General features: G+C 49.1%; 10 protein-coding genes across 10 annotated transcripts; 5 read left to right on the forward strand and 5 right to left on the reverse strand.

Moving 5' to 3' along the window:
* Window positions 1-386: 386 nt before the first annotated feature.
* LTR64_002726 (uncharacterized protein) lies at window positions 387-2,075 on the reverse strand (the record flags this gene model as incomplete). Its single annotated transcript, XM_064897093.1, has 2 exons — window positions 387-1,627; window positions 1,853-2,075. The coding sequence occupies 2 exons, from the start codon at window positions 2,073-2,075 to the stop codon at window positions 387-389; spliced, it is 1,464 nt and encodes a 487-aa protein (XP_064756043.1).
* A 586-nt stretch (window positions 2,076-2,661) lies between these two features.
* Window positions 2,662-4,217, forward strand: PUB1 (E3 ubiquitin-protein ligase pub1; the record flags this gene model as incomplete). Its single annotated transcript, XM_064897094.1, has 3 exons — window positions 2,662-3,006; window positions 3,058-3,949; window positions 4,003-4,217. The coding sequence occupies 3 exons, from the start codon at window positions 2,662-2,664 to the stop codon at window positions 4,215-4,217; spliced, it is 1,452 nt and encodes a 483-aa protein (XP_064756044.1).
* Window positions 4,218-4,895: 678 nt separating this feature from the next.
* On the reverse strand, window positions 4,896-7,114 carry LTR64_002728 (uncharacterized protein; the record flags this gene model as incomplete). Its single annotated transcript, XM_064897095.1, has 3 exons — window positions 4,896-6,787; window positions 6,839-6,957; window positions 7,017-7,114. 3 exons carry the CDS (start codon window positions 7,112-7,114, stop codon window positions 4,896-4,898), a joined length of 2,109 nt encoding a protein of 702 aa, XP_064756045.1.
* A 2,672-nt stretch (window positions 7,115-9,786) lies between these two features.
* Window positions 9,787-13,378, forward strand: LTR64_002729 (uncharacterized protein; the record flags this gene model as incomplete). The annotated part of the gene is made up of 4 exons (XM_064897096.1): window positions 9,787-9,860; window positions 9,911-10,098; window positions 10,149-13,283; window positions 13,332-13,378. 4 exons carry the CDS (start codon window positions 9,787-9,789, stop codon window positions 13,376-13,378), a joined length of 3,444 nt encoding a protein of 1,147 aa, XP_064756046.1.
* A 549-nt stretch (window positions 13,379-13,927) lies between these two features.
* LTR64_002730 (uncharacterized protein) lies at window positions 13,928-15,160 on the forward strand (the record flags this gene model as incomplete). The annotated part of the gene is made up of 3 exons (XM_064897097.1): window positions 13,928-14,061; window positions 14,135-14,505; window positions 14,562-15,160. The coding sequence occupies 3 exons, from the start codon at window positions 13,928-13,930 to the stop codon at window positions 15,158-15,160; spliced, it is 1,104 nt and encodes a 367-aa protein (XP_064756047.1).
* Window positions 15,161-15,390: 230 nt separating this feature from the next.
* LTR64_002731 (uncharacterized protein) lies at window positions 15,391-15,726 on the reverse strand (the record flags this gene model as incomplete). Its single annotated transcript, XM_064897098.1, has 2 exons — window positions 15,391-15,500; window positions 15,558-15,726. 2 exons carry the CDS (start codon window positions 15,724-15,726, stop codon window positions 15,391-15,393), a joined length of 279 nt encoding a protein of 92 aa, XP_064756048.1.
* A 379-nt stretch (window positions 15,727-16,105) lies between these two features.
* ebp2 (rRNA-processing protein EBP2) lies at window positions 16,106-17,324 on the forward strand (the record flags this gene model as incomplete). Its single annotated transcript, XM_064897099.1, has 2 exons — window positions 16,106-16,985; window positions 17,035-17,324. The coding sequence occupies 2 exons, from the start codon at window positions 16,106-16,108 to the stop codon at window positions 17,322-17,324; spliced, it is 1,170 nt and encodes a 389-aa protein (XP_064756049.1).
* Window positions 17,325-22,889: 5,565 nt separating this feature from the next.
* GCV3 (glycine cleavage system H-protein subunit) lies at window positions 22,890-23,529 on the reverse strand (the record flags this gene model as incomplete). Its single annotated transcript, XM_064897100.1, has 3 exons — window positions 22,890-23,203; window positions 23,368-23,430; window positions 23,454-23,529. 3 exons carry the CDS (start codon window positions 23,527-23,529, stop codon window positions 22,890-22,892), a joined length of 453 nt encoding a protein of 150 aa, XP_064756050.1.
* Window positions 23,530-23,797: 268 nt separating this feature from the next.
* On the forward strand, window positions 23,798-24,459 carry LTR64_002735 (uncharacterized protein; the record flags this gene model as incomplete). Its single annotated transcript, XM_064897101.1, has 3 exons — window positions 23,798-23,821; window positions 23,872-23,903; window positions 23,967-24,459. 3 exons carry the CDS (start codon window positions 23,798-23,800, stop codon window positions 24,457-24,459), a joined length of 549 nt encoding a protein of 182 aa, XP_064756051.1.
* Window positions 24,460-24,662: 203 nt separating this feature from the next.
* On the reverse strand, window positions 24,663-27,219 carry msp1 (mitochondrial dynamin GTPase Msp1; the record flags this gene model as incomplete). Its single annotated transcript, XM_064897102.1, has 2 exons — window positions 24,663-25,111; window positions 25,164-27,219. 2 exons carry the CDS (start codon window positions 27,217-27,219, stop codon window positions 24,663-24,665), a joined length of 2,505 nt encoding a protein of 834 aa, XP_064756052.1.
* Window positions 27,220-27,683: the final 464 nt, after the last annotated feature.

Raw genomic sequence — 27,683 nt, forward strand, 5'->3', positions numbered from 1 at the left:
GTTAGTGACAAAGGTTTTCCAGAAGCTGCACACCTGAACGAGGTGGTTGGGATTGTGATCTTCAATTAGCCAAGGCGAGTCTGCATCGTCGTTGAAATTCTCGATAAAGAGGTGCTGAAAGATGGCGTGGAGCACCTCGTGCGGTAGATCATTGATATGTAACATTTTATGTTCAGGTATATAGTTCTCACAAGGGGAAAGTGAGCAAGATGTGGAAATAGATGTTGTATTGATGTGTTTCTGTACCGTAGTACGGCTACTTCGACACTCTATTCGTGTAAAAATAATAAAAAGCCTGCAGTATAGGTCAATTTGGGTATCTTAAGAAGCAACCAACGCCAGTGCCTGATGCTTCCCTCACAAGCTCTATCACAAGTCTGCTGCTGTTATTTCGCGCCACTAAATTCCTTGAAGTCTCCCATATCATCGTCAAATAAACTATCAAAATTCATATTGGTAGCCTCTGGGTTTCCGACATCAATGTCCGCAAAATCCGTGCTATTTCCCGCATTGTTTGTTTCATCATCCAAAAAGTCATCCCACACGTTCCGCTCAGGTGCGGCAGTAAAATCCGCGAAGAGATCTTGACTCTGAGTGTTAACTGGTAATGTCTGCGCTTGTGTGTTCATAGGGTCGTCCGGTTGGTTCGCGTATTGTTCAAGACCAGGTAAAAAGGAGGTGAGGGAGGACGAGTTGGCCTGTGACTGTGTATAGTCTTGGTCCTGGTTTATTGTATTCGAGACTGCGGTACCTGCAGCAGCCGTGCTTTGATCGAAATTGTTTTGGGTAAAAGAATTCAAGTCTTCGCTGTTCACAGTATTACCATCTTCGGTTGGGTCGCCAAACATTGATTCGATAAAGAAGTCCCCTGGTTCGATTGGAGTCTCTTGAGGAGTAGATTTGGCAGTATAATCTGCATTGAATTCTGGTTCTGGCGGTACAGCCGATGGAGCGGTTGCAGGCACAGGGATTTGCTTTGCTTGTCCTGAGCTCGGCTGGTCATTCGCTTTCTCTAAATATGAAGGCGCCGGCTGTACTTGCGAAGGCGCCGGCTGTACTTGCGAAGGCGCCGGCTGTACTTGCGCAGGCGCATCGACGTCTGGCACCGTTCGTGGCTGCGACGCAGAATCTGCAGGTGGGTTTTCATTACTGTTAGAGGTTGGAGGATCTTCTGTTGCGACGACAGCAGATTTGGGTGAAGTTCCGTCATCGCGCTTTGGACGTTTGGTAGGAGTTTCTGACTGTTCCTGTTTCTGAGTATCGTCTATCTCTTCGTGCTTCCTCTTCGTTGCTGATGCTGTTGGTGTGGTCGTCCCTTTTTGTATCGCTTCTGCTTGTCTCCGCGTTGCATTCTCTGCCAGTTTCTGTTCTAGATACCATTTCAGATCAAGGAGTTTAATCTCGATATCGTCGCATCCATCTGCAAAACGTTTCTGGAGTTCGGCGAAGATATATGGACTCGGCTCGCCGAAGTTCTTGGGATCCCTGAGTACATAGGCCATACGTGTCAGACAGCCACTGAACATCCCTTCTACTACTCTGACGGGATCGTAGACCTTGACCTTAGGTCCTTCAGGTTGCGCATGGGGTGGTGGTGTCGCTGTCGCCATGGTGCTAGTGTATTGTGCTGTTTAGATTGTGTAAATAAGTGAGTACACTGGTAGTAATGATATACTGAAAGTCGTGCCTGCGAGAAGGGTAGAAGTTCGTATATTTGATATAGCAAGTGTATCCGCCCGATAGCGTAAGGGCTATTCAAACAGGCAGAATTGTGCGCATCTCGTCAAACAGATATTTACCGCAGGAAAAAGACTGTTCTTGTGACAAACATACTCAATCACCAACATATTACCTAACAGCCATTTGAGTTGGCGTTTGACGTCTGCGTGCGACTTTCTCTGCAGGTCCTTGTCACGCTTGTCTGCTTGCCCTGCAACTTTTGAAGCTTTAGACTCCACATACCCCACAGCCACGGATACTCCCTCGAACAGCGGCCAATGCTGCTGGGTTTCAGGAGCTTCGCGCGGCACTGCAGCACCAAGGACTTTGTTTCCACATGCAATTAGGCTGTCCATTTGGGGGCTATAGATGAGTCCTCGCATAAGGAAACTGCAAAGTACTCGCAATCTATATTCTCGTCTCGCAAGCTCGTTCGTGTGAATTATCCTTGTATAGCAAACGGTCTTTTGCGACTTGAGGGAGGGCATTGTGAGACCTCAGCCCAGTACACACGATACAAAAATTGACCTCCTATATTGACCTCGTTTGTTCTCTAGCTATTACCGCTCACCTGCAGCGAGCAGCAGTCGCTAATCACTTCGTGCTTCTGCCACATCACACATCTCAACTCGATTGTAACACCAACCCGGCAGCTAGCACTGGCACCGGTCCTTGCCTTTCTCTCGAGTCACTACCTTCACCAGTACATTTATCACCTACCTCTTTCTTTCTCAATCCACCTCTACCACCTCGTCGACACTTTCTCAATTTCATACTCGTCTTGGGTCGGATCCTGATTGCTCTGCGACATCTTTTCCTTCCTGCGAGCTTTTGCGACGAATTTCCTTCTCCTCCGATTCCTGTCACTGTTCAAACTTTCTTCTGTCGAGCGAGCATTTGAGCTGTTTGAACTTCTGCAAAAAAGTACCTAGCCATTTGACCATGTCCGACAACCTGACTGCCACTACACTGCCACCTCCTCCCACCGCTGGAGCACCTGGTGTCTCCAGCCCTCCTGGTACAAATGGCACAAGTCACCTCCCAACAATGCCTCCTCCGGCCCTCCCTCCCGTTGTCATACCTCAAAACAATGCACCTGTACCACAGCAGATGTCCGCCACTGATCCTTCCTCTGGTGGAGGTCAGGTAAGACGAGCTGCCCCTGAACCGAACAAGCGTGCCTTGTACATTGGCGGACTGGATCCAAGAGTCACTGAGGAAGTCTTGAAACAAATCTTCGAGACTACTGGTCACGTTGTATCTGCCAAAATTATCCCAGACAAGAACGTAAGTCCTTGAGTACTTAGTTAAGCTAGGACGGTTAGCTAACATTTATAGTTCCAGTCAAAAGGTCTCAACTACGGTTTCGTCGAATTTGACGACCCTGGTGCTGCTGAGCGAGCTATGAATTCACTGAATGGTCGAAGGGTTCACAACTCTGAGATCAAAGTCAATTGGGCGTATCAGTCCAATTCGAACAACAAAGAGGATACTTCGAGTCATTTTCATATATTTGTCGGCGATTTAAGCAATGAAGTCAATGATGAAGTTCTTCTGCAAGCCTTTTCAACTTTCGGCTCAGTTTCAGAAGCACGCGTTATGTGGGATATGAAGACTGGTCGCTCTCGAGGCTATGGCTTCGTTGCATTTAGAGAACGCAGCGACGCCGAAAAAGCCGTGTCTAGCATGGACGGTGAATGGCTTGGAAGTCGTGCCATTCGTTGCAATTGGGCCAATCAAAAAGGTCAACCTTCAATCTCCCAGCAACAAGCTATGGCTGCTATGGGTATTACTCCCACCACTCCTTTTGGCCATCATCAGTTCCCAACTCAAGGCGCCCAGTCCTACGATATGGTATTGAGCCAAACACCAAGCTGGCAGACAACCTGCTACGTCGGCAATCTCACTCCCTACACGACCCAGAATGACCTTATTCCACTATTCCAGAACTTTGGCAATGTCGTCGAAACTCGCTTCCAGTCCGATCGTGGATTTGCTTTCGTCAAGATGGAAAGTCACGAAACTGCAGCCATGGCAATCTGCCAGCTCTCGGGCTATAACGTAAACGGACGACCTCTCAAGTGCAGCTGGGGCAAGGACAGGCCACCCACTGGGCAATTCGAGCTCTCTCCACAACCTTCGCTGAACTCTGCTACAACCCCTGGTGGTTACAGTGCTTCTTCTCCCTACTTCCCTCAATATGGCGGTGCTCCCGCCACAACACCGCAGGGTCAGATATCTTGTCCCATTTGTCGTAACTGTTTCATGACTAACTCACACCAGGTTACCACAATCCTCGCGCAAGCTGGGCAGGTCCACCTCAACAACACATGCATAGTCCCTACACCACAACTCCAGGCTCGCAGCCTTTCAGTCCCCTACCCAACAGTGCCGGTTCCTTCGCATACGGCCACAGTCACTCACCAAGCGCAGCAGGCCACGGTTACCAGCCACACATGCCGAACTACGTAGGTCAGCAAGGTGGTTACCAGTATTGATACGTACCTTGTTGTCACCCAAACCTACGAACCTGAAACACGGTGAGGTGAGCGACTCGCAGGTTCAAATTGGACAAACAGTCTTGTCTCATATCATATGTTCCAGACTACGTGGTCGAAAAGGCGTAAGAGTCGTTTATCTACTTTCTCTATTTGTTATAGCTCAGCTCAGGATACCCAGAGAGAATGAATGCGCAGTATATTGTTTCAGAACGTAGCAACAATGAAAGTACGGCATGTGTTTTTATTCGTGTGTTTCCCTTGTGCACCACCATGTCAATGGCCACGATGACTTCAAGTATTATATAGTGGCAGCTGGCATGGTTGACTCGCACGAATTCGTACTCGTGCTACCTGTAGGGGTGGATTGAGCAAAGGTTAAGATGGAAATGAGGGCCATGGGATTGCCACGGAAGATGTTGATATCTATAGGCACTGAGCACGTTCATAAGAACCAAGTTTCGTGAGACTAAAGTACCGTAGTTTCAAGAGATGAGTGCTTGACATTGAGGCTCTCCTGCACGTGCATTGACCACCCTGGGGATATAGATTGCCTAGTCATCAAACACTGTGTTCGTCACACGATCGAGCCTGGTTGGCATTGTGCCCTACCTCGCGATACATCTCATTCTTGGATAGCAACGTCAGCTGACTGGATTCCCCCCTTATGCACGTTTGCTATCTGAAACCAGGTGGTAGTGGTACTCCCCTATCTCTTGCTTGACCTCCCATGCCCATTCTCGCTAGGAATGGATTTTGTTGCTGCGGCTGTCTGTCTCTTTCACTGATGCCATTCCCATCTCTTATGGCATACTGTATACCGGACTCTGGTGAGGTAGGTGGTGCATACGTAGAAGAAGGTTGGAAGCCTGGAGGTACATTGGAATATCCAGGCATCATGGGCGCACCGCCTGTGGGTTTGCGCTGCGGATTTTGAGGAATAGGCTGCTGTTGCGGTGCCTGTGAGTAAATACTTCGGGCCTGTTCATATGGTGGTGGAATGTCAATGTTGTACTGATGCGCAGATTGACGTTGTGGAAGGTTAGTAGGCCAGCCCGATCCAGGTGGTGGTCTTGTTGGGTTCTCGAACCCTGGTGGTCGTTGTAGACCTGGAGGAGGACCTGGGTGAGATCTTTGCTCTTCTTGAGCATTCGGGGCATAATTCTTGTTGTTGATGGCGGCGAAAAGTCCTCCAAGACCTCCTGGCACATTGTTTCCTGGTGGAGAATTTCGCGGTTGATACTCACGTTCGTTATGGTAAGCAGTAAAGGTTGGATCTTCGAAGAAGGGCCGAGGAACATCTCTACGCGTACTGATTAGTGGTGGACCCAGACCTGGTGGTGGCGGCGGCATTCTTTGTTCGTGATAAGGGTGGTAGCCAAGCTGTTGTAAGGGCTGTGGCTGCTCTTGAAAGCTACTTCGCTTGAGAAGGTCAAGAAGGTCTTGTGCTCCTGGCTTCTGCTGGACAGACTGGTTCTGGTAGGTAGGATGTGCTGGTGATCGAGATTCAATGAGTCTATCTAGACTTAGGTTGGGGGTATGCGACTGAACCGGTGTCTTGTTGTTCAACTTGTGCGAAGTGGCAGCCTCGATACTGGGAGACATTGATGCCGACAGTTCGGCGATACTAAACGGACTCTTGCTTGGCTGAGCTGATGTACCTTGGGCAATCTGGGTTTGGTTCTGCTTTAACATCGCTAGCAAGTTATCGAATGCAACCTTCTCTTTGGCCTTCTTCTGGTTGTCCGGGTTAGGTGGAGGCTGTTCAAGCTCAACAGGTGGTTGTAGAGCTTGAACGACGGGCGACGGAGTTGTGGCTGCTGGGTCGGGAGTCGAAACGTCAGGCTTGGACTCGTCTTTCGAGCCAAAAATGGATGCAAACCTGGATTTAACTGGGCGTGCAGCAAAGATTGGCATATCGGTAGATGGTTTCTTATCCTCGAACTTGGCGAAGAACTTATCAGCAGCAACGGATGATTCTGAGACGACTCTCGGATGGGGTTGCGAGGGTGTGTCTGAAACTTCTGTCGCAGTGACTGCGGCAGGCGTGGCAGGCTCATCTTCAGATTTTTTGTTTTTCATTTTAGCCATCCATTGCATAAATTCCTCGTGTGTATGTCCTTTAGATGGCCCTGATGCTTCGATTGGGTCGACCCATTCTGGGTCTTTGTCAGTTCGCTCATTATCTCTGTCTCTGGGCCCACGTCTCCATGCAGGACTGTCTTTCCGCTCATCGTCTTCAGCATCGCCTCGCTTCTCGCGTCTACTCCAGGGAGTGTCAGATTGGGTATCCCTGCCACCCCATCTTGGGCGGTCTGGATCTCTCCTAGAACGGCTTTCCTCTTCGTCTTCATCAAAACGACGTCTCGGACGATCGGAAGCATTGTATTCGGTGTGATTTCGCGTATAACTTCTACCATTCGTGCCGTTTGACGCACCTGTTCTTCTGTCATTCACTGATTCATCTTCTTCGTCATTGGTCTTGGTTCTTTCGTGTGTGCCGTTTCGTGCTCTAAGGTTGGAAGAAGCGAAAGAGTTTCGAGGAGGACCTAAATGAATGCGTTCGGGATCTATAGTCTCATTAGCTTGGTTGAGTGGGAATGTGGTTTAGCATATGGTACCTGTTGTAGACCTTCGGGATTCGAAGAGGGTAGGTCGTTTTTGAAAGCCTTCTGTTTGACCGAATGCATCATCTGTTTTTCCTCTGGTTGCTGGTAGTCGTGATTTTGATTCTACTAGACTGCGATCTCGGTGTTAGTCACCTTCTTGGCCAGTTTAACATAAGCACAAGAAACATACCCCATCCATTCTTCTTTGGGTGGTAGAGACGCCGGTGCCTCTACTAATGGAGATTTACTCAGCTTGATCAAGTCTGCGACCTCGTATCTGCCGCGCATCTTGTACTCAACAGCGCAGATGCTCTCCTCATAGGGTGCTGTACTTCTCGAAAGTCTTCTGATGTCGGGGACTTTCTCCACACTTTTGCGTGTTCGACAACCGCTTTTGAGAGTGGTAAGTTCTGCTTGTACAACTGTTTATTGTGGATTAGACGAAGGTGAAACTCAGACACAATATTTGGATATTCCACGTGAAGGTAAACGTGTTATCGAGCCCTCAATTTAGATCGCATAGACGGTTGTCAGAATTTGGTGTAAGCCACGTTAGTATACTGAGCCGCTTTAAGATATGATTCGTGCAGTCGAAAGTAATGTGGAAATAAATGCCAGTGTTCTATCACTTATTGCTGCAGGTCGCACCTGCCTGCAATTTCAGCCGCCGAGGAGGAGTCCAGAAAATGACGTCTACCTCAGTCGGGCACCTTTGTTAAGGGATACTGCAACAAGGAAAGCACAGCTTGGTTTTCTACAAGCAACACGATGCCTCGAGTCGCGCAAGCAGCTTAAATTACATAACGAAGACTTTGACTGTTGGGTTCTATCTTCTCGATCTGTCTAAATAGTTTGCAGTGGGCAGGGATATGTGCTACTGCCTGGAACGTCTTCGGAGACACAAGCATGAAAGGGTCGTCTGAAGCTCAAGACAATAACTTCTTTGCACGATCGTGTGCGATATCACACATGGCCTATGTTGCATAAACTTGTTAGTCGTGTCGCAGTTGCAGTGTCTCGGATCTCGAGGTAGTGAATTTGATATTATCATACCTGAATAGCGTCTTGCTTTTCTTTCTCGAGATCGCCTCTGTTTATTCGACTGTGCATATCTGCCATGATGGCTGGTCTAGTTCTTCCACTGACGAAGACACTATGCAAATAAATAAGTCATGTGGACACAGAGGTCGCAGCAGACGAAAGCTCTGTCGCTGGAGATGCTTACACGTATCGAAGTCCTGGAAACTTTTCTTCGTACGCCTGATTGAGGTCGGCAAGTTTACGAGCCTCCTCAGGGTCGCCTTGGTTAAGTTGAGCTTGTTCTTTGCGACTCTGCTCGCTGTCGACTTTGTTCTCACCTAACCTAGGATGTGCCACGAGTATGTCATTGAGCCATTTCTGGTCACTCTCTAGTCTAGAATGGTAGAGATCCTGAAGCTGACCTCCAACGAACCGTATGAGTTCTGTATAGTCATCAAATTTGTTCTCCTTTAAGCTCTCCACGGACAATGTATGTAATTGTGTACAAGGCTCGAACAAAAGGTCTAGTACTTTGGCCCTGTCCTCGGTGCCTAAGGTTGATACAGCACCAACCGCAGGCAGGGATGCCATTGTCATCTACCTTTAGAGCCAGAGTTTAGGTCGAGGAATTGCAAAATGTCAGTTTTTGGGGGTATTGCTATAGCATATGGCACGATTGGGTCCTGATAAGAGTAATATTTTGCTTGGAGACCAAACCGAATGACTTACACGTGACTGATGGTCGAACAGATCTGATTGGTAAATTGAACATCGTAAAGCGAAGCATGAACAGAGCATGAGTGGTGTGCAGAGCGCTTCAACAGTATGAATATGCTCTTGCATGAATTGTAGAGATAGCTGTATGCACCCTACAATGTAGCCTTTGATCAAAAAGATCAGCTTGCCAACTTCTGATCACCCACAGTGAACAAGTCGCGAGTAGTCGAACCAGAGACGCGGTGCGTGCTACCAGTGGCTGTTGACATGGTGCTTGCTTGTTAGACCGGAAGCGCACTCGAGTTGTGAGTGACATGGTAGCAGTATGCTTTGGATCACATCGATGGTTGTTTGTATTACGTACACCTCCTTAGCATTGAGCATCGCACGCCAGAATCATATACATGTTGAGAGTAACAACGCAAGCATGTCCCTGTGCCATGCCGCGCGAGTTCAACAAGCTTTCGGTAAACCGCACCAAAGAATCGTGGTCGGACTTGAAACCAAGCAGATGCTTGACGTCTTATCCCTGCTCATACTCCGAAGCGTCATCCAACCGTGGAGCCGGAGTTGAGTAGAATCATGCGTGAAGAATTGAGTTGTTGTTGAGGTCGAAGAAAACGGTTGATGAGGCGCGCGCAACTGTTCTTTGTGCAAAGGCCATACTGTAGGCCATTGTTTCAGCAAATTGTCCCGTCAAGAGCTGTCTTATTCAATATGCATTCGAGGTGGAAATAGAGATGTCGCACCAAGACCAAGGTCCAGAGTTCATCGAGCGAAACGTCCGATTCCCACATTGGCACAGCGTGATGGAGAGCGTGGAAAATTAATGCTCCATCAACCACGAGCTGTGCGAATCGAAGACGATCATCACGACAAATAAGCTTCTCGGGCTGATCGTGCTCAGGGCAAGAGCTCTATCAGGCCTAGCAAAATCTCAAACACGATCCACAATGCTGTCGCTGGCTGCAAAGTGCCCCTGAACCTCCACGCCTTTTTCCTGTTGAAGAAGACCCAGTTGATGAAATGTCGTGCAGCACGGGCTGATCTTCCAGCTAGGCGGTGGGATAGCCGCAGGTGTTCTGGCTTCAGTCTCAAGTCTGTTTGGAACGTCAACCATGCACAATAGTGCAGGTCTCCGTTATTTTTAATCTTTCTTCGTGGTCTGATGTTGTTGTTGGGTCACAGTATTCACCTCTGTCCTACCCAGATGTATTGAGACGATGTCGCTGAATGGGCTTGACGACGAAGTGATAGCTCAGGCGTTGCAGAACGTTTCAACAGAAGCAGGAGGATGGTATGTGCAGATAATGCAGATTACATCATGGTTACTGATGGTTGTGTCAGGTTTCTGCTCAGATATGCAAGTCGCGACACCGTGGCGTTGTTGAATGGTGGCACAGGAGGTGTGAGTGAAGCCAGACGAGCTATCCAAGGTTATGAAGAGAAGTCACCATTGTACGGTCTGGTTCACTATCGACGGAAGAGGTTCATTCTGAAATATGTTCCTGAAGGTACTTCTCGACTGCTGCAAGGTAATATATCAGTGAAGAAACACACCCATCACCGACTAACACTTTCCTAGTTCGTCTGGCAGTACAGTTTCAGTCTGTTCTCGATACCTTCAGTCACGATACCGTTTTCCCCTTCACCAATGCCGATGAGTTAAGTGAATCTGCCCTCCGACTATCAACCATGTCGCACTCCTCCGGCTCGAAAACTCCTTCGCAGACGTCGCTTCGTTTAAATGAAATTGCTGAAGATAACGAAGAGGGTCCTAGCATGAAGGAGGAGCCGATTCAAAGTAGTGTAGTACCACAACTGGAGAAGCAGAGGGACGACCCCGGCATCACAGATGGCTTACCTGCCAGCACTATTCGAGCAAAAGCGATGTTGGCGAAGCGCAGACAGGAGAGCATGCAGTCAGAGACAAAGGTCGACGCATGGCAAATAGGTCAGGAACCTTCAGCTTCTGCTGAGGAAACTGTCGTGGCACCTTCTCCAGAAGCTCCTCCCAAATCAACGAAAGAACAATTTCCACCAAGATCCAGCTCGATAATCATCGATAAGGACTTGCCTGTACCACCTGCAGAGAAGATCTCGACTGGCTTGCCAAAGGGCGGCACCGACACGTATCCGGAATACCTCCACGATGTGGTTATTCCATCCTTCGACTCTGATTCTGACGACGATGCAAGGCGGCCCGTACCAAAGGAATATAACCCTATTCGCTACTCGAACCACCTCAGTGCTGCTGAATCGACTAACATTAGCCAATGGACAAACAATGTCGCTGCCTCTACAAGCTCAAAACACGATCGCGCTTTACGTCCTCACCCGGAATCGCAAAGGCGTCCAAGGACTGCTGGCTACTCTGAAGACATGGTCTCTGTGAGGCGAGTTGCCAATCTGCCCACATCAGTCCGCGTCTCGAGTCGAATCTCAAGCCAACCGTCGCGACCAGGATCTCAGCAATCCACAAGGAGTGTACCAGCTCGTTTCGTACCATCAGCAAACCTTCCCCCACCACTCCCTTCACCTACTGAACCTACGATACCTGTTTCGCGACCCACTGCAAGTCGAATGCAATCGCAGACATCAACACTGTCTGCAGAGAGCTCTAATGTGTCGCCCGAGAAAATGCGACTTATGAAAGCATTGCAGATGCGGAAACGGAATCAACTCCTCGCTCAAAGATCTGCCCCAGCAACTGCATTGGTGCCTCCTAGCACCATGGCAAGCACAGACAGCACCCAGTCTGGCCTTTCCGATCTGTCCACAGCCGCCTCTTCCACGAACAATGCAAGTCGCATGGCCAATTCGCAAATCCCTGAAATAGCTAGCATTGATGAATCCGAAACCACTTCACCAATTTCCGTCATCACGATATCCGATCACCATTCCACCGATGCAACATCGCTAGAAATGAGCATCATCGTTAACAAGTCACGAGCCTCTCTTTCTTCGGACACAAATAGCTCGACCACACCGACAGCGAATGATGGGCGGCAGCAACGCGCAGATCCATGTACAAACCAGGAGACCTCTATAGATGATACCAATACTTCCAATAGCGCTTCACACGGCCCAGTCATAGTGTCAGGACCAGACGAATCCTCCGCAGCCAAAAGTGATCGCATCACCACGATCAATCACCCCGAGTTCAATCAGCACGAGCGGCAAGATTTGGCCTCTGTCCAGAGTCTCGAATCGCAGCCCATGTCTGATTCGGTGTCCGCAAACCAGCCGAACAAGAAGCGACACCAATTTGAGGGTCGTATTACAATTCCAGGTGCTTTGACCGACCCCTCTGAGGTATCTGATTCAGAATCCTTCATGGAAGAGCTACAGAACGCAACTGTACAGGAAGCAACATCCATGTCCGTCAATAGAGCTCCGATGACACCGGTCTTGTCAAGGATCCCAACCAGAGATATGTCGCGCGATCGTACCTACTCTGACATGTCAAACACAAAACATCGATCTCATTCGTACGGCAGTCAAGCGAGCACTCCCGAGAAGCCAAGGGCGACCAGTAGAGCCGGGAGCACGAGAAGCGTTTCGACTGCGCTGCCACAATGGCCACCTCAATCAACTGAACCCGTACCAGCATTGCCCAAGCAGAAAGCTCAAATATCAGCAGGCATTTCGACCCGAGTCAAGACGTTCGAAGGTCTCAGCCATCCTGATAGCGATGCGTGCTCGGTAGCTGCGGAAAAGGATCACACACGTGGAACGATGCTTTCTGGCATGCTCAAGCGGGCATCTTTCCTGAATTACTCCAGTCGCACTGATCGCACGCCCGATAAGGAGGTGCCTAGCCCATCACCTTCTCCTCGCACGGCGGTCTTGGAGGAAGCAATTGCGAAAGCCAATGCACGTCCTGTTGTTCAGCGGCCTGGAGCAGGTACTGAAGTGTACTCACCTACGCATAAAGGTGAAACTGTTTCTATTACCGCTCGTATTGTTAGAAATCCGAGCAACGGTCCACAAGGACCAGGTGATGACGCTCAAATGCATTGGAGTCCTTTAATTGTACAGCATGAAACCAGAGAAGAACACGATTTACCGTCGCCTCTTTCACACGATACTACTCATTCGAGCGATTCTTTTGCGCCAAGTACAACATCAGAAAGACGACACTTTTCGTTTTCATCTCACAGAGCAAACTCCAGGAACTTGTCGCCGGTGGAGAAGAGGTCACAAAGACCTTCGATCACAAGTAGTCCCAAAAAGCAATCGAGACCGCCAAGTGACACATCCTCAATCACTGAAGAAAGACGAGCCTCCAGGACTAGTCGTGTCCTGAAACGCTTGTCAGGGTTTGGAAAACCACGTACTAAAGCCTCCGGAATTACCTCGCCAACACAAGAGTCGCTACATACAGAGACCATACAAGAGCAAGCAGAAATGCCCGAACACAAAACACGATCAGTCGTGGACATTGGAGAAGTCAATGTACAATTTCCTGAAGGTCTTCTGTGGAAGCGTCGATTTCTGCGAGTGGACAATCAAGGCTACCTTATCTTCGCACCACCGATCAACGACTTCAGTACTCACGGCAAAAATCGAGAAATCCATCTCGACGAGCTGTATCAGCCGGCTCTGCCAGATTTGGAGCGCGAGGAGATGGCGTGGAGTATTATTCTTGACCTCAAAGCTGGCGGAACCGTTCAATGTGCGTGTGGCAGTAAGGAAGCTCAAATGTCGATACTTGACAGTAAGTCTGTGTGAAAGATGTATTGATTTTGTACTAATTTATTGTCAGTGCTCCTCAACGCCCACAGTGCTTATAATCAACTCTACGCTGGCTGAATAGGTTTCGGTAAGACACATAGCGTTTTAATACTGTACATTACGACCGCACGAATTTTGTTTATGGCGCTTCTAAGCGCATGATGATGGTAGCGAGAGATTTTCTGATATAAATGCTTGGTGAGTCTGGTCCATGAGAATACCATTGGTTGTAATATAGGCAAATCTGGACATACAGAACGATTATAGTATGTAATGGAGGTACTCAAGAGGTGTGTCTACATAGCAGACATTTTAGGCATTCAGTTTCTTGCATATCTATCTTGTTCGTTGCACGACTTTCTCAGTGCTTGACAGCTTCACCTCCACTACTGTTGCTGCTCAATTGATCATTCGGAGTGATATGAACACTTTGTGTCCTGAATCTTCAGGCCACAAAGATTTCCTCTTTCTAGCCTCTGACGTTGCCGAAATGTGGCGGTGGAATTGTGAAATCTGGAGCCAGCTGGCCTCAAGGCCTGATTCACTGTGCACAGTCGAATCCTACACATATTCAACCAGTTCTACTTTCTCTAGACCAAACCGTCCTGAGGACATATGCAAGTCAAAATGGTTCGGTTAGCGTCTCTCCTCTTTGCGGCAACAGCCAGCGCATCTGCTGTGCTGAACCTGATACCCTCGAACTTTGACGAGATTGTCTTCCAATCTGGCAAGCCAGCACTTGTCGAGTTCTTTGCACCTTGGTATGATAGTTACCCATGCTTACGGCTACCTGCATACACCTAGAATAGATACATTAACATTCTTTCTTTATAGGTGTGGCCACTGCAAGAACCTAGCCCCAGTATACGACGAATTAGCCGCCTCCTTCGGATCTCAATCTTCAAAAGTCTCAATTGCAAATGTTGACGCCGATGCACACAAAGCTTTAGGCAAAAGGTTCGGTGTACAGGGATTTCCGACATTGAAATGGTTCGACGGCAAGCCAGGTTCTGAGCCTGTTGACTACAATGGTGGGCGGGATCTGGAAAGTCTACAGAAATTCGTGACAGAGAAGAGCGGCGTCAAGCCGAAGGGAGCCAAGAAGACGACAAGTCATGTGCAGATTTTGGATGAGAAGAGCTTCAAGGAGCAGGTGGGTAAGGACAATGATGTGCTGGTTGCGTTTACCGCGCCGTGGTGTGGACGTAAGTTCTTCTTCAACTCTTATTGCCTAGCCTGGTATGCTGACAAAGTGGTGTAGACTGCAAGACACTGAAGCCAACCTGGGAGAAACTCGCAGAAGACTTCGCCGCCGAACCTAACGTAATTATTGCGCAGGTCGATGCCGAGGCTGAGAACAGCAAGTCTCTCGCTCAAGAGCAAGGCATCAGTGGTTTCCCAACGATCAAGTTCTTCCCCAAGGGCTCTGCTGAACCATCTCCGTATGCTGGTGCCCGTTCCGAGGAGGCCTTTATCGAATATCTTAATGAGAAGACTGGCGTGAACCGTATGATTGGTGGAAAACTCAACACCAAGGCTGGCACGATCGCGGCTCTGGACTCGATTCTTGCTAAATACATTACCCCCAATGGCTTCAGTGATGTTGAGAAGGCATCGGCAGAGCTCACCAAGGCTGCCAAGGATGTGTCCGACAAGACGAAGGAGTATTACCTCAAGGCTTTGGCCAAGCTCACTGGAAACCCAGAGTATGCCATGAAGGAACAGACACGCTTGGCAGGTCTTCTCAAGAAGGGTGGCCTTGCGCCGGAGAAGATCGATGATCTGCAGAGGAGGAGTAACATCCTGGCCAAGTTTTTGGTAAAGGATGGTGAGTCCGGAGATGTTAGGGATGAGTTGTAAGGAACTCGTCTGATATAAACAGAGATATCTCTGAATGATAGTATTGGTCCAGGCGAGTACGTCTTTTGGTCAAAAAGTCCAAGGCCATGGCGTTCTAGGAATAGATTTGAGGTTGCTGCCCTGAGCATTGACCGAATACCTGTATCTTCCTACGCTGAATCCGGTCCTGCGCCGAATGCTTTATGATGCTGAATGCTGATGTGTAAGAGGTAGACTCCTGCCACGGTATATCACGAATCCAGACTGACACCACTACTGCCAAGCGTACTTTTGGACGAACTAGCGTCTCTCATAAGCATCTCCTGTTCGAGTCGATCGCACCGTTCTGCCATATCGTCCACTGTTTAACCATCAGTACATCTGCACGTCAACAACTACCAGAAACCAGGTCACTCACGCTTCGTCAGTATCTCGTCGGATATGCTCTTAAACTTCTTCTCCACATCTCCCAGGAAATCGTCAATGGCCTCCGCGAGTTTGGCTGCTGCTTCCGATGGTGGTGCTGCCGCTACGGACGCTGAGGTAGAAGTTGCTGTTTGTGGTCGAGATGAAGACTGTACAGACATGTTGTAGCAGGTATAGGCTGATCGCACCCTAGTAAGTGGACTGGTGTTCTCGAGGAGGAGAGTATGTTGCTTGTTGTGCCTGTCAGTCGAGAGAATGAGCAAGCAGTTCCTGCTATGCCGCGTCGCGTATGAACTGCGCCAGCTCCGAGATCGTGATCATGCACACACTTAAAAGAGCCCCAAGACCTCGGAGAATAAGCGCGATTTTAACTATTAGTTAGTCCTTGTCAGCTTTTGTGGGGTACCGTTTTTGACCTCTAACAATTTTTCTCGTCTCCAAATTGTTGTAACCAGCGATCGCAAATTGAACCGAAATTGTGTATAGCACCTTCATAAACGACTGTTGAACCGATCACCTTTAGGTTTCAAAACCGTCACAATGGTCAAAAAGAGCAAATTGCTGACCGCATTGGATGCGCAAAAAGGACGAGACTACGAGGCAGAAAAGCGCAGGAAAGTACAGAAACAAGCAGAAAAGAAGAGAAGACAGAAGCAGGACGCCAAACAAGAAACAAAAGATTACGCCGAGGAGGATGGAAAGACTGTCAATGGTGTCCCATCCGCCGAGCAGCTCGAAAAAGCCGCCATAAAACCTTCTGCTGCAGCAGACGACTTCGAGGAGTTCGAGGACTCTGAAGACGGAGATGAGGACGACACAGAAGACCAGACGACAAATGAAACGATACCACAGCCAGAGAACACAGCCGATGCATCAGCGTCAGAGGCAGAGCAAGATTCTGATGTGGACTATTCAGATCTGGAGGAAGAGGACCGAGAAGACGTGGTGCCACATCAGCGCATGACAATCAACAATGGCCCTGCCTTGATCGCTTCGAGAAAGAGGGTCGCAATTGTCTCAGACAAGCCAAAACACCCATTCCATTTCCACAATTCAATCACATCGACCGACAAGACAGCCGACGAGTTGATACCAGATGCGATGGACGACGAAACGCGTGAATTGATGTTCTACAAAATTGCTCGTGATGCTACAGTACAGGCCCGAGATTTGCTGAAGAAGGAGAAGGTCCCATTCACAAGACCCCCAGATTACTTTGCTGAAATGGCCAAGAACGACGACCACATGGACAAAGTCAAGAAGAAGCTGTACGACGAGGCTTCGAGCAAGAAAGCAGCAAACGAAGCTCGAAAGCTGCGTGATGCTAAGAAGTTCGGCAAGCAAGTGCAGCTTGCTAAGGAGCAAGAGAGATCTAAGGAAAAGAGAGACACGCTAAACAAGATCAAGGAGCTCAAGAGGAGTGAGTTTGCATCTTGTCAGCTATTAGGAGTGAAGCTAACCTTGCATAGAACGAAAAGATAACGACACCGGCAGAGTCACAGAAGGCGACGACCTGTTTCAGGAAGTCAGTGTCGACAACACTTTATCGACACAAAAACGCGATCGCAGTGGTGCACTAAACGCAAAACGACAGAAAAAGGACAGCAAGTTTGGCTATGGCGGCAAGAAGCGATTCTCAAAGTCAGGTACTGCGGAGAGCAGTGCCGATATGCGAGGTTTCTCGGCGAAGAGAATGAAGGGAAAGGGCAAGCCAGCAAGCAGACCTGGAAAGAGCAGGAGAGCTGCTACCAGGTCATGAGCTAATTGGCTCCTTCCAATCCAGGGATGATGTGTTTGGGCTCTTCCTGTGACTGAAATCTTGCTAAAAACAATTGATACCCAACTGACGTCTTTACACTGAAGAAGCTGTGAAATACTATATTACAGGTGTGCTTGCATCAAGTCTCTTCGGGCTTGCCGTCAGCATGAGGTTTGAGTATTGGCCACGTTACCGCTTCGTCCCAAGCTGGTTGGAGATAATGCTGCTGGCACACGATCCAGCATCAGCACCTGGACTCCTACCATCTGACTAGTATACACCCTCGATTCTCCATACTCTTGACCGACCGATCAACTGACTTCACCGTCTTAGCTCCTAATTCGGCTGCGATACAGCGACGCGTTTTGGCCTAGCCATTGCTCGAAAGAGATAACTCTTGCGGTCTAAAATCTGGTTCTTCGTCGAACATCGTGCCGACACCAGCGAGCAGGTCGTTACGGCTGACAACGTTGCTCACTTGAGTCGCGGTCGCTGTAAGCTGATTCTGTCTCGGATGCCTGTTGGCAGTAGGCTGGTGAGCTGGTCTAGGGAGGCTGGTATTCCGGAAGCCGAGACGCGCTTGCTGTATTGCGAGCAGGGCCACGTCTTTCGACATGGTTCGCTTACTCAAGTTACTTGACTGATACTTGGGGTATCGAGATTCAGTGGAACCTGGCTCTAGATCAGTGGTGTACCTGCATGATATGCTTGGATGCCATACTCTTCACTACTTCACTGCCTGACGGAGTCTGACAGCACAGAGTTTCTAAGCCCGTGAGATTTCTGTTCGTGTGTCTGGGTAGGTGCTAGCAGGTGGGTATGCTTTGCAGAGGAATGAGCATATCGCCCTTTATACCTCTGCGTGACTTACTTGGACGACCCCTTTCGAGGACTTCAAAGAACACGGTGTGTGCATGTTCAACACTACAGGATGACCCCATAGGAGACTGGGAAACATCACTATTAGCGTTTCCAGGGGTGGGATCGTCGTCATTCTTGGTATTGTCACGGAGGGATGCAGATACGCTCGACCTGGAGGAGTGATCCATATTGCGACGAATGTCACGCTCCTCAACGAGAGGTGCACTAAGTGTAATAGCTCGGTCGAGCGGTTCCTCTTTCCTTGTGAGGAAGAAGGCAATCATGGCTGACCAGGATGCCATCACGCGGCCACTGCTATGTGAGAGCTGTTATGAGAGCTCTGTATCCATCGCGATCGCTAATTTGATCCCTGCCAGGAAGTCTCGGTCACAGTAGAGTGTGGCTATCACTTGATTGTAAAAATACCGAGCGTCACTCAACCTCGAATTCGGGAACATTATGCGGGTGCTGAATCGACCCAGATAATCACACTAATATCAGAAGAACACAAAGGCAAGGACATCATGCTGTATTTTGTTCGCGGTTGACGAAATAATGGATCGGCTTAGGCTGTAGAAGCCAAGCGACAACTTCCCTATGCCACACCTGAGTCGAGTATGGCGACCAGCAACAGGCATTGGTCACCAATACGTGGATACCTATCGCGCCTCCGTTCACATTTCTGTTCGTATCTTGGACTGCCGAACGTGTTTCCTCGGTTCACTCCCTGATCTCCGTGACGAAGTCAAGTTGGTAACGGATCATATTTCTAATAGAGAGCTAACGCTTCCAATGAAGTTTGATCTACTGGAACCCTGATATCAGGCGAAAGATTATTAGCGATCCTGCTACTCGTCGTGGCTGTAGTTTTCACTAACACGGCACCGAACCGCAAATAGCGAGTGGGTTAGGAGACTTCCTTGCAGACATCCAGTTCCAAGTCAAACTTCGTGGCGCTGTGAGTACGGCTGGAACTTTTGTTCATCTAAAACTCTATGACTACTGGTAGCATGTGAAGTGCTCGCGGCGAAATGGTTTCAGTACTAGCTCGAGCTAGGCTGGATGAGATTATTATGGAGAACTTCACGCCGTTACTAAAGGACCCGATGCGTACCTTGCCACTGCACAGCGGAATCTGCCGCGGAACTCCAGTAACGGAATCTGAAATTTCCGCATGAACAGAACATCGAGTGGATCGCATTTTCAATGAGGGATGCCACGAATCTTCATCTTTCTACCACTGAAATAAACCTGGGTTCTCGCAAGGATGTTTGGGTCTCTGGGCATACAATGTGGGCACACGTCCGGAGTAAGGTTCACTATGTCGTCCTCATTTACGAAGTAGCGGTGAAGCAACCTAGTCGCTCTCAAGAATCAGTATCTGTCTGATGCGTACACACAAGCCCGGCTTCTGATTGACGGCCAAGAGAGGGAGTGTCACGGACAAGAAGTTTGATTTGGCTCATCACATTGCTTTGGTTTCTGGTCCACACTTGGACGGTACAGACGGCCATGTCTTGGCACCAACTATGCTACTGTGCGCGAAAGTGCTGGATGCTGACCGGTCTGCAAACATTCAGGAATCCTGCTAACCATGTGTGCTCGCGCCAGCTCATGTCTCAAAGCTGATCCCGCGATGGCTTTGTTCCATGCACTTCCTCCGCATTTATCTTCCTACGTCTATACCCAGAACTCAGAGGACTTTCCTTGTTGATTGAACAAGATAACCTGGACTACAGCATACTTCTGACACAAAGTATTGGTGAATTGACAAGTACAGCCCAGTTCAGGATCGAGGTCTGGTCCACGAACTTAAGTCACGTATGTCAACCTGAAGGGGCGGCTTCTTCTAACGAGGGCCCCCTAAGCTCTCCGGATAGTGGAGTTGCCCCGAAAGCCAGAGTATTGGCGCAGATCTTGGAGTAACTCCTTGCAACCATCGGTGACTTGCAGAAAGTCGCAAGATACTACTGCGAGCGAAAGCTCATGATCACCGCCTCTCGGCTCTGACTGCTCGATACGAAGACTTTAATCGAAGCACCAAGTTGACCGATCTGGAACTTCTTTGTGAATGTGATTCACGAGAACAGCTCCGACTCCTAGCTTGATTGTTGAGGAAAGTTATTCTGCCCGCCCATTAAAGTGTCAGGACGTCCTGACCGCCTCCTTGCCAGTCGCACTAATCAGTGTTGGTAAAGAAGATCGATCACATAGAGTTCCGACTAAAATCAGACGGCACACTCCTTTGCCTTTAGTGTCGACTAGCAGAAACTACTGATAGCTGCCTAGATGACTACACATTACGGAGTACCTGCAACATTGTAGTCCGCATAGACATATGTTGACGATTCAACACATCATGTATCCATGATCGACATAGATTGCGACGAATTTGTACGTGGATCACTCTAGAAGACACGAAGAAGGATTCCATACGGAGATTGCAACGGAATGTCGCCTTTCCGCGCAGGCGGCTGCATTAGCAGCGACACTAAGGCATGCTTTTGGGGCGTATCACACTGACGTATTATTTGTACCCTCCGGAGGAGCTAATATCAACCTCCCGTGTCCAGTCTGTTGTGACGATGGACTGAGACGACGAATGGCTACTTTCTTTCACTCTGCCGAGGAAAGGGTTTTAAGTTCATCGTCTTGTAGACAGGCGCGTGAGTAGAGGTGGATCGCTAGGTCATAACATCGCAGCGTCAGAATATGAAACCCGCTCTATGTTCAATCATATCCTTCCTACTCACGTTAAGTGTCCAATGCGAATGCATCTCGCCACACTTTATACTTTGAAGACTCGCTTCAGCCCTGCTAGCTTGGGCAAGGTGAGTGCACAAGGACAATACCAGCTAGTGGCCCTTGCACGAGCACTATGGTCAGCCTCGTTCGACGATATCATAGCTAAGCACTTTCGAGGTGGAGCATGGGTTTCAACAACCCGCAACAATGTGACAGACCCCTTACAGAAGTCTGCTATCACATGGGTAATAAAAGCATAACAGAGCACGTCGCAAAGGGCGTCATAGATGGCCCACTTGCCAATGACGCCGCCGGTCAACCCTGCTGGTGGAAGATTGCGGTGTGGTAAATTGTCCCTTCCACCAAGAGTATGTCGTAAGGATGGTTTTTGTGCCCTGCTCTAGCGTGGGCCACATGACGGCCGTGACAACTCGTAGCCTGCTACCGTGTTATGCATCAAATGAGTCTCAAGCTTTTTAGATTGTAAACCTCTGACAAAGGATGCCGCTCCCAGATTTGATGTGTCTGGAATATGGCTGGTGTCTGAGCAAAAGGTCGGGGACCTGAATTACTTGCCACAAGTCCTCTCTTTCGAGCCAGGTGGTTCGAAGATCCTGGCGTAAGCAAAGATACTCCGCATTGCATGAGGCTACGTAGCTGTTCAATTGCCCGACTCAGTCAATAGCACTTTACAAAACGATACTGTTAAGCTGTCACGGACCTTTGGCAAGCACGAAGGAGCGTGGAACACCACAAACAGAATCAACCCACTGTTCTTCTGTGTCCTCATGTGTAGGGATGCTGTAATCCGAATGGTACCCAGCCATAGGTCGTGCATCTGATGATATTCTATGGCTAGCAGTATGTTCAGTCAACGATGATTCTGCGTTGCACTAGTGAATGACCATGATCGTAATTTGAGTCTTGACTTCCGAAACCAGACCAATCTCTTGTTGCATTGTGCGAGTCCTGCTTTGCAGCATTACTGTCTCACATGCCAACATGAGTGCTAAGAGACTATTCTTCCTATAAGATAGACAGTCCCTTGTGCTTTCCATAAAGATGCTTGAAGGTTCGACATAAACGACGGAGCTTTTTGTCATCGGACGAGTATTATCGAGCCCACAGGCTGGTATACGAGCCCTCATCCTCGTAGAGGACCGAGTACTAAGTCAGGGTCAAATCGCTGGTCAGTACAAGGGCGCCGATTCAAAGAGGTTTCCTGCATAGGTGCTCAGAGAAAGAGAACGGATTTGCGGCGCCTTACTAACAAACTGACCAGTCCGATGTGGCGCAAGGTCGCCCAACAAGCGTGCCGAGGACAGAGAACCTGGAACTGGCGTGCGAGGCTGCGAGCGATGCTGCACTAGTATCGAAGTCCCCATTGTGGGTTATTTGCCATCATAAAGAACTTCACGGGCTGGTACATGCTGCCACATTTGGCCCCAATTTACCGGGTCAGTAACTGTGTCAATCATACACTGATGCGAAAGCAGTCCAATATAACATGATAGGGGCTCTGAGTCATGTTCAGCAGACTATCGTTCATGCGCCAAGCACAAGGGAAAAGCAGCTTACCGTATTCGTTCGCCGAAGAAAATGTGTCTAGAAATGCAGATTGAATTGTTCTTCTCCAATCCGGTGCATAAGCTGGAAGAGCACTTAAAATATCAAGCTAAGCGTTTACTCCTGTCTCTGGTATGTCAGTCCTCAACAACCTCAGGAATGTCCATCCCATTGCTCGATCCTGGTCGTCAATCGTATCTGCGCCACGTTAGTTTTGTTCTCGCGTACTCTGATGTTCCTGTGAGCAAAGTCCTTGCGATATCGAACGCGATGTGAAGGTAAAGTGTCGGTGGAGTCTCTGCATGAACAAGCGTCTGAATGAATTTGCATATGTACCTGATATCGTAGGCTTCTCCTTAGTAACACTGACTATTCCTCATGGTAAAGTCTGAGCTAGTCCTTCTCGAAAGCATCATACTCTTCCTTACTCATCAAGCCTTCCAATTCACTCTGATCCTGAAATTCAATCTTCGCGAACCAGCCTTCAGCTTCGGGACCTTTATTTATGGTCGCTGGCTTATCGCTCAAAGCCTCGTTTGATTCAACGATCTTGCCTGATACTGGAGACATGATATCCGAGGCTGACTTGACAGACTCGACGGCGCCGATGGTGTCGCCTTTGTTGCATTCCATTCCGACTTCAGGTAATTCGACGTAGACGACGTCTCCGAGGGCTTTGGCAGCGTATTCGGTTATACCCATTGTGCCTGTAAGCAAAGAATGTCAGTATGACAGATCGAGTGGACGTGTCCGAGGCAAAGCACGAGTATCTGTGCTGCAGAATAGATAAGATATATCTTCCGGTATTGTAGACGCCATAGCTCTTTCTAGCTTCCTCGTAACAGCTCTCAATAATCGTGGGTGTACTGACCAATCTTTCCACCTTCATCCATTTCAATCCATTCGTGTTCTTCAGTATATTTCTTAACCATTACTATCAACCAATATCAGTCTCACTTCTTGTTGTCATGGTTGCAAACTCGTCGTACAGGCTGACCTCGTTGTGAACGTCCTTCGCGCACCAGCTCGCCATATTTGCGGCTTGGAAGTCGCAAGCCTTCTGGCCACAGGCAGTAGACGTGTTATGGTGACCATTGTTATTAGTGTAGGTAAGAACAAGATTCTGCTGTACCTTACTGCTGGACTTGTTCCAACTTTCTCCGCAATGACGGAGAACTACTACTGCGGAACTCAGCACGAGTCCCTGCCTTGCAGCCTGACGAGCGCATTCTACAATTCACGAACCATCGTACTTCAAGTTCTTGTCCATTAGGACATAGCTTCGCAGATATACGTTCATCATGCTCTACGAACTAATCGCAATCGTACGCGCAAATCCTGCCACCCTGTACGTCGACCCAGCTAACACATCCAGGTCCGCACGGGCAACGTCAATTATGTAAAAGAGTAAGTCCTCCCTCCTCCCGCACCCCTACCCATCCATTACCATATTAACATACCTTCCTCCAGCATCGCCCGCACAACCGGCACCCTCATCCTCCAAAACAACGGCACAATCCGCAACCTCAACAACTGGGGTGTCTTCGACCTCCCGCACCCCAAACTCGCCCACCAAAACACCCACTACAAAGGCCACTACTTCCACCTCACCTTCGACGCCTCCGTCCCCTGCACCACCGAAATCACACGAACCCTAAAACTGAACCCGCACATGATCAATTTCGGGATCGTGAAACTGGGGGATAAGCTGGGCGGGAAGAGTAATCAGAGAGGGAAGATTGAGGATGTTACGGGGAAGTTGGAGTGGAATAGGGAGGCGTTAGTGGCCGTGGAGCAGGGTGGGAGTGGTAGTGGTGGTGGTAGTGGTAGTGGTATTGGTAGTAGGATGATGGGGCAGGGGTTGGGGGCGGGGAGTGCGACGACGGCTGATGATTTGTTTTTGAGTGGGTCGTTGAATACGAGGAGGGAAGATTGGGCGAATACTCAGTCGAAGTTCCGGTAAGTGGGAAGAGGACAAGGGCTCACAGGAAGAAGATGCGGGCAGTTAGTGGACTCATCGCCACAGCAGCGGGAAAACAACAACGCGATATGACAAAGTCCTTACACAGACGGTGTAGTGACCTCAAAAGTTGCGATGCTACACTCTGACAACAACCAAAGAGGAACGCCCGCTTGTTGCATCTACAGTGGTATCATAACGTGCCATCAAAACAAAGACCAACGACTTCTCTCCCTCTCCCTAGGAATAGCACTCTCCCGCCCTCCAACCGACGTGGCCGCTTTCGATTTTCCCTCCAGCTGCCTCAAACTCTCAATCTTCTCAAGAACCAGCTCGAGCATTTCCTTCTTCTGGATGAGATCCAGGTGTCTTTTGATCTTAGGGTCCTCTCGGGCGAAGCGCTCGATGTCACTGTCGCTTAGGTGACGACCGAGTCGGGCATCTAATTCGCGAGGAAAGTTGTAGTAGAACTCGGACAGCAGCTCGACGTTGAGGAAGAGAACGGCTGTGGATGTGAGTTTGTCGGCTACCACGTCGAGGAAGACTTCGGGGCAGTGGTATTTGTTCTTTAGCGTCGAGCATTGTCGTGATTTCACGGCTGCTAGACGCATCTTGAGAATGTCGGCTCTGTCGCGAAGGAAAATAGCTTGTCGGCCTGTATATGTGTTAGAATAGTTTCTGTAGAAATAAGATAGATAAGAACATACCAGTCTGCAATAGTGCGGACGAAAATCCACCCGCGCCAGCCGAGCTGTCTCCTTCCAGGTGTACATCTCCTTTTCGGACTCGATCGACGAAACCGATGACATCGTTTAGCTTTCGTCGTCCGACTGCTTGTTCAAGCTGTTTTTGTGCTGCTTCGCAAGCCTTCAATTCGCTCTTCAATGCTCGTCCAGCACCTTCGCGACCCTTAGTCCACTCAGGTTCTTCGATCTCAATCTCGAATTTAAACGGCTTGATACAATTCTCAACCTGGTCGCTTGTGCTGTAGAATCGGTCGTGTAATATACTTTCTGCAGCATCTGCGATTGCTCGTCGTGCGAATGGGTGTGCTGCGAATGTCGAACCATCCACTAACGACTGTACTCTATTCTTCAACTCGTCCTCAACTACCGACGTTGCTAGTCGTCCTATACCTAGCTTTGTAAGTTCGGATGTTGATGCATCGAGCTTCCTCTGCCAGAACAACGATGGTGGGTCTGGCTTTGAAAGATCGCTGATAGGCTCCGCGTCAAATGGCGCCTTGGCCAAATCCTCGGCAGGCTTATTCCAATACCTCTTTGCCAACAGATCTAACACTTTCTGCTCTAGCTCTGCCTTGAGTAGTTGTCGTACTTCAGGTCGGCCAAATGAGTCACTGAATTGTTTGAAAGAGTGCTTGAAGGCATCGAGGCTTTCTGCTAAATATGACTCAGCGCTTAGTGGTCGGTCGTTGTACTGAACCTTGAACTCGTATGTGGCTTCTTCCAGCTCTTGCACGATGGCATCTCTTGTACTCCCGAGGCTGGATGCCATTGTTTGTTCAAGAACATGCATAAGTTTCTTCCTTAAAGTTGATGTGCCGACTGATAGTTCAGATTGTGGGCCAAATTCGATAGGATGTGCTTGGAAGAAGGCACTCTCGTTCCTTGTTATAATATTGGTAAGGTTTCCGCTATGTCGTGCGAATAGACTGTTGCTCTGTTGTGGAATTTTGCATACAACCCCAACATAGCCAAGTCGTAAAGGATATTTTTTGTCTGAAAGCATTTCAGCGCCTCGCTGAGGATCGACCAAGTCCATTTTCGTGATCACACCAATCGTCCTTTCACCTCTAGGATCAATTCTGCGGCTGGCCCTGAGAGCAGTGGAATTTGCCAAATCAACATCGGCTGCGGAGATGGCGAGAATAACGTTAGGTGCCTGGATATACTTGTCGCAGAGGTCTGAAATCTTCTGCTTTAGCTCAACTGGTTGGTCTCGTCCCACAACCTGTATGTAGCCAGGAAGATCGATGAGGGAGAGATCTGGCACGTTTGGTGAATGTATCGTAAGCTGTATCGGTTCATCTGTGACACATTGTTCGACAGGTACTGCCAAGTTGAGATCAGTCAGAGTTCTCTGGATCTGGCTGAAGTCTGTAATTTTGCCCAGACCCAGAGCTGGAAACTCCCCATACTCAGCCTTCGCATCCGGTGTATTAACAAGAGTCAGCTCTATTGGCCTTCTGGTTACCATGTTCGAGCCCTTTGGCAGAAATTCGTGTCCGACGATCGCCTCCAGTACTGAACTCTTGCCAGACGATTGAGACCCAATGACCACGATAGACGGTAAGCTAAGGGCTTCGGATTGACCAACGCCTTGCAGCATGTTCCTGATCTCGATCATTTTTCTTGTCAACAGCATCATCTGCTCGTCTCGTACAGTCTCGTTATTCGTGCGGGTGTCATCCTTCTCGTCCACGCCAAAAGCAGTGCCAGTAGCGACCGCAGCCGCAGCAGCTGTCTTTCCATCACCACCAGGTTGTTGACCGCCATTACCTCCGTTGCCACCTGTACTCTCTTCGGGTCTTTCAAGGAAGATGCGTCTCCACCATTCCTTCTCCTCTACTTGCTCTTTCGTTTTCTCCCAGCCGGTTCCAATCTGATCGAAAATACCCTTACCTCCCTCAAACAAACTCGTAGCATAACTGGCGCCTGAATCCTTTGCCTTGTTAAACGCATCAATCGCGTAGTTCCCTGCTTGCTGTGCCTGGTATTGCAGATATGCTAGTCCAGCAATCATGGAAGCCCCTAACAGGGCCGGAAGTCGGGCCAAGTTCAGCGCCAGGCGTGGAAGCACTCTAAGAAAAGATATCGACCGTACCATAGGCACGTTGTGGATAGAATTGGAACCCGTTGGCCATTGTCGTTGTATTGGTCTCGTTCGCAATAATCCCCCACTCGTCGTCACATGTGTCTGTATATGGCGGGCGCTTCGCCTGAGCAGCGGCGCCGCTCTTTGGGCGAGTAGTCTCGCACTCATCACAGGTCGGGATCAGACATCGATGGTCTGTCGGGTCCGGGACGCGAGTACAGCGTTGAGCAATGTGAGATCGCAGGCGGATGACGATGTACGGTTGAGCACAAGTTCTGAACTTATAACAATACTGGTACTTAAGTATGGCCGTAGACAGGACTTCTAGGGGACACGATCTGACGCATCACGCAAGTTCAGGGCGGAATGACGATGCTGAGTGTGACTCAATC

Source organism: Lithohypha guttulata (assembly GCF_036872675.1).
Source record: "Lithohypha guttulata strain CCFEE 5908 chromosome Unknown scaffold_2, whole genome shotgun sequence".
In the NCBI taxonomy this organism is placed as follows: domain Eukaryota; kingdom Fungi; phylum Ascomycota; class Eurotiomycetes; order Chaetothyriales; family Trichomeriaceae; genus Lithohypha; species Lithohypha guttulata.